The 5,468-nt window shown below is 40.4% G+C and overlaps 1 protein-coding gene across 1 annotated transcript; it reads right to left on the bottom strand.

Annotated features, from left to right (window-relative positions):
- Window positions 1-1,660: 1,660 nt before the first annotated feature.
- On the bottom strand, window positions 1,661-3,866 carry c1qtnf9 (C1q and TNF related 9). Its single transcript, XM_041814439.1, has 3 exons — window positions 3,231-3,866; window positions 3,085-3,147; window positions 1,661-2,969 (listed from the first exon to the last, which is right to left on the bottom strand). Exons 1-3 carry the CDS (start codon window positions 3,415-3,417, stop codon window positions 2,200-2,202), a joined length of 1,020 nt encoding a protein of 339 aa, XP_041670373.1. The 5' UTR covers window positions 3,418-3,866; the 3' UTR covers window positions 1,661-2,199.
- Between the last annotated feature and the right edge of the window lie 1,602 nt (window positions 3,867-5,468).

The following is a 5,468-nucleotide window of genomic DNA, read 5'->3' as shown; positions in this document are numbered from 1 at the left end:
CCTCAATGCACTTGTTGCAGTGTTTGCAGGGGGCGGGTCTTCGTGAGGTTAGGATTGAGGTACTGGTTGACCGCAGCGTGGCCATTCTGCTGACAGCCAATCAAAAGTCAGAGGATTGCTCAGTGACCGCAATGCTACGCCCACATTGGAGCGCTCCTCAGTGAAGGAAAAAAAATAGAAAAGACAATGCAGCGTCTCACTTCCTGCAGCTCTTTGAAGACTAAAAAAGACTGGACCTTCCAGTTGTCGTTGCACCGTCTTCCTCGTGCCATGTCACCTTATCATGTAGAGACAGTTAATGTCTGCGGTATTTCTGTTGTGTGTGCCCATCCCCAAATACCAGAGGGAGACACAGGATGACTTTGTGAATGTTGTTTTTATTCCAGAACAACAGACAGCAACAACTCAGTGAACAGGTATCTTTGACATGACAGCTCTGTTTCAACTTGATAATATTTACTTTCACCAGATGATTTCACTTCAGAGAAGTACATAATCAAGGCTTTGAGGGATTACAAATGGCAAATTGAAAAAGTGAAAAGTGGCAAAAACGAGCAGAGAAAGACGTTAAATGCTGTTAAAATGGGCAAAAATGTGGTAAACGTGGCAAAAAATGACTTAAAAAGTGGTGAAAGAGGTTTATAGTGGTAGAAAAGGGCAGAAAAAGTGGTAGATGGGGCTTAAAGGGTGGAAAAATATTTTTGAAAGTGGCATAAATGGGAAGAAAATGTGGTAAATGTAACTCAAAATGGGCAAAAATGGGTTAGAATAGATTAAAAGGTATTTAAAGTGGAAGAAATTGGTTAACGGTCGCAAAAATTGGTTTAAAGTGGAAAAAAATCAGGTAGAAAAATTAAGTGGTGAAAGGGATTACAGGGGACAAAAATGGGCAGAACAAATTAATGTGGCTGAAATGGAAAGGGTGGAATGATGGCAAACATGGTTAACAGAGGCAACAATAGAAAATAAGAGGCGAAAGGGTTTAAAAAGTGGCAAAAAAAAACAAACAATGGGTCAAAGGAGGCAACAATGGGTTTTAAGTGGAAAAATATGCAAGAAAAATTGGGCAAAATGGCTTGTAAGAGATAAAAACCATTTGTTTAAATTGGAAAAGTAAGTGAGGGGAAAATGGTGAAAAGAGGTTAACAAGTGGCAAAATGGGTTAAAGGTCACATATTATGTGAAATACATGTTCTCAGACTTTTACAACAAAAATATGTGCCCCTGGTCTGACCACGATCGTGTTTGACTCCGCCCTCTTCTCCTGATTCTCCTTTCAGCTGCCAGCTGAAACGAGAATCCATTAAGCCACATTCATTTCCTGAGAGGGGCGGAGTCAAACAGCTCATTAACATTTAAAGCCACAGACACAGAAACCGCTCGTTCTGAGCAGGGCTGAAACAGAGGGGGTATTTAGACATGCAAAAATCCAATACTGGAGTGTTTTTTCAGCAATAAACTTCACAGGTATGTTTTGGGGACTTCTGAGACCAATATAAACTTGTCTTATAGGGATAAAATATGTGACCTTTAAAGGTGCCAAACAAGTGGCAAAAATTGACAGAAAAGGCAGTAAAATGGTTTTTCAGCAAAAATGGGTTAAATTAGCAAAAACCTGGAGAAAAGTGATGAAAATGGGTTAAAATGTGGCAACCATAGGTAAAAAATGCAAAAATGGGCAAACGGTGTGCAAAACTGATGAAGAATACGAAATAAAAAGTGCATGTAATTAAAAAAATAAAATAAAATCCTTCCTTTAAACAGTATTAAATTTTAGACTAGTGAAAATCACCAGAATGTGTAAGGATTAAGAAAACATGATTCTATTTTTGCTTAAGATAAATTATTGTATTGTTTAACTGGCAAAATATATGAGGTAGATTATTTCATTGTTGTGGTTAAACATCATGTTAAATAAAACATTTTAGCCTGTATATTTTGAAAAGTCATACAAAAGATTAAATAAAGTAGATTAAATATGTTTGTTCCTCAAAAGAACATGGAGTTGTTGCATAAAGTAGAAGAGATAAAGTAAGATACATCTGCATTTAAGTGTAGGAGCTAAGTTATGTATTGTGTTGCATGATTCCACCAGTGCACAATGTTTTAGTCAAGCTAAGATTGTAGGCAGACTGATCTCGGACTACTTAATCTTGTTTCACAGAAGAAATCAGGAGTTATAAAGTGATAATGCCTGATTCAAACCCCAAACAGTAAGAATCCAGAGAAAGTGGTGTCATCGTCTTCATCAGCAAAGAGCCCATTGGACAGCTCTCCTCCTGCCACCTGCAGCCACACCCTGTCCCCCACCTCCAGGTGCAGCACAGCGCCCCCTGCTGCCTGATCTTCGCTGCTCTGGTAGTTATCTGTGGTGTGGATGATCTTTGCACCATTTTTTACCAGAGCCACCTTCACGTTCCGGGAGAAGACGGTAATGTGGTAGGTGAAGAAATACGCTCCTGCTGCAGAGCATGTGAATCGTCCCGTTTGTGGATCGTAGTGATTCTGCTGATTGTAAATGATCTTGTCAAACCGGATGGGTGCGTTCGCTGCAGGGAGTTTAGAAAATGCTGTGAGTCCCACAGAGAAGGCACTTTTAGAGATAACAAAAGCATCTCCCTTCTCACCCTTATCACCTCTCTCCCCTCGAGCCCCTCTCTCGCCGCGATAACCAATGTTGCCTTTGTGACCTGGGACACCGATTTCCCCTTTAGGCCCTGGCCTGCCAGGAGGTCCCACTGGTCCCTGAATGCCTCTGTCGCCTCGCAGACCAATCTCCCCTTTGGGACCCTCAGGTCCAAGAGGCCCAAAATCCCCTTTAGGCCCTTGTGATCCAGGCAGCCCAATCTCCCCCTTGTTTCCTTTCAAGCCAATGGGCCCTTGGACTCCTTGGGGCCCCATTTTTCCAGGGGGGCCCTTGTCTCCATTATCTCCCCTTTTTCCTTTGAGCCCTGCTGGACCAACTTCACCTGTAAATGACAAGCACACCAGTCTTTATATACCTGATAAGCTAGAAAAACATGATGAAGACGGTATTAAATTACTACACAGTCCTACACAGCTTGCAGATCTGTTAGTACATACCAGGCTCTCCTTTGTCTCCTTTGATGCCATCATTGCCTGGTCTTCCAGTAGAGCCAGTCTCACCTGAGTGTCATGAATAATATTACTAAACACAAAGTTAAGAAATACAGAAAAATGGACATAAAAGTTGAGTCCTCTCAGCTTACCTCGATCCCCCTTTTCACCTCTGAGTCCATCTCGGCCGTCCCTTCCAGGTGCACCGTTGTGTCCCGGGTCCCCTGGTATTCCAGGGTATCCACAAACGCAGCCTTTAGTTTGGGTTTCTTCCTGTGCCACACACCTGGCCATTAATAGAAGGAGCAAAAGTGTAACCCTAAACCTCACCTGCAACATTGTGCCTTATGCACCTGTCTAACAAAAGTAAGGTAAAAAAAAAAATCAAAACTTTTGGACTACAATGCAGTCGAAATAGTGCATAACTTTGCCTCTTTATTTGCACATGAAGAGATGAAACCTAAGAATTGTCTTCTAAGAGGCAAACTGAGAAGGTACAGCTGCAAACAAGAGTTAACCAGGCAAGAACTTTGGACAAGAGTGACCTGAGTCCTTCGAGCTTTTTCCATTGGTGTGGCTCTGTTTTAGGCTTACTTATTGAGTCAGTCAGTTACACATCACTTGTGCCCCTTGGCATGCCTCTGCAGTGTGTTTGAGGCTAATAATAAGCCATATGTGAAGGCCAGAAATGCTAAAGGCCACATAGTTTAACATGTGCTGCCTTAGCAAAGCAGACAGGATATCAAACTGAAGAAAATTATTGTATTTTTTCACTACACATCTAGCCTGAAGAAGATTTTGCCTTTATTTAAGCATAAATAATGTTGTTCCAGGAAAAAAGGACCAAATATCAAATCATGTAATATTTGTTTATTTGAAGGACAGAGCTGGATTAGACAATGGATGCTAAAGGCAAGCTAAAATGTTAATCCATGCATGTTTTTCTCATATATGTTCTTTAAATGCCAACAGTCAGAAATAATTGACCCCATAAACTTGATCACTGACATCAAATGTGACCTTTTGGTGTTTAAAGCCCAACCCAGAAAGCCTTAAACAAAGGTCTGTACTTATCTTAATGACAGTGTCTCTTAGATGTACTTTATGCTGGACTGATTTTATTGCACAGTCGGGGTGAGAGTTTAGTCAGTGAATTTACACAGGCTGGTAAAAGCTGTAGAAACAGAACGGAAAACTGCAGCTTTCCCTAATGTTGGAGCTAGTCATATTATTTTGTTTAGTTTGATAGTTTTAGATTTATTTATTGTTTGTTTGGGGAGAACTTGAGGATTAATTTTCATATCATATAGAGCATATAGAGTGGTTCTCAAATGGTGTGGCAAGACACACTAGTGTGCCTTAAGCTGAGTCTAGGTGTGCCGTGGGAATTTGTACAGTACGTTATATCTACAACTTTACTGCAAGTACTGTAACCAGGCCTGCCCACAGACCTGGCTGGACCCCTGAAAAACCTCAGAGAATGGGCCCTCCCCAGTTGGGATTTATTGATATCAGTGTATGTGCTTGATAAGTAGCATTGGTGCTAGCATCCTGGCTAACAGTTACCTCATTAAGAGCTGAAAAGCATGGCAAGCTATTATTGGGTTGAAATAGCTGATGAAGTTATTAACCCTACCCATTTCTTTTGACAACTTAAACCATTGTGCTGCTTTTTTAAGCATTTTTGCTGCTTCTTATTACTACTTCTGACCAATTTTTGCCCTTTATTGCTACCTTTTTGCCACATTTAACACATTTTTGATATTGTTTGGCCATTTTTCTCCATTGCTTTAAACCCCTTTTTACCACCTTTTAGTAACTTTAACCCTTTTTGCCACTTTTCTGCCACTTTATGCAAATTTTTGCCCACTTTTGCCTTTGTTTGACCACTTTTTTGTCCAGTTGGGCCCTTTTTTTATCACTTTTAACCCAATTTTACCACCTTTTTACAACATTTAACCTTTTTAGACCACTTGTAACCCATTTTTTTTGACAAAATTTTGACACTTTCAACAAGTTTTTGCCAATATCAACCCATTGTTTGGCCACTTTTTTAAAATTAATTAATTGATTTATTTATTTTACCAATTTTTGCCCATTTCTGACTTTGTTTTGCCACCTTTTGCCCACCTTTGCCATCTCCATGATCCCCCAGTTGGCTGGGCTCCAGAAAGCTCTCCCCTTTATCTCCCTTTATAGTCCACCTTGCCTGTAACATTATTTAAAACGTCTATTTTGTATCGATTTAAATATGGTGTGCCTTGGGCTACAAAAGTTTGAAAACCACTAAAATAGAGTATTTAAGCATTGATTGGAGCTTTTGTTTTGATATATTTGGTAGTTTGGCCCAAGGAGACGTCTCTAGTATGTGCAGGTAGATGGGCGGGCCC

This window comes from Cheilinus undulatus, linkage group 19, assembly GCF_018320785.1.
Source record: "Cheilinus undulatus linkage group 19, ASM1832078v1, whole genome shotgun sequence".
Classification (NCBI taxonomy): Eukaryota; Metazoa; Chordata; class Actinopteri; order Labriformes; family Labridae; genus Cheilinus; species Cheilinus undulatus.
The sequence above is the reverse complement of the archived record's forward strand: the minus strand, read 5'-3'. Positions and strand labels throughout refer to the sequence as shown.

Bases quoted from the DNA above. Each gene is read 5' to 3' on its own strand.
- c1qtnf9 (XM_041814439.1), bottom strand. From the start codon at position 3,417: ATGTTGCAGGTGAGGTTTAGGGTTACACTTTTGCTCCTTCTATTAATG. The intron at 3,148-3,230 runs GTAAGCTGAGAG...CATGACACTCAG, and splicing joins AGGTGAAAAGGGGGATCGAG to GTGAGACTGGCTCTACTGGA. The intron at 2,970-3,084 runs GTATGTACTAAC...TGTCATTTACAG, and splicing joins AGGAGACAAAGGAGAGCCTG to GTGAAGTTGGTCCAGCAGGG.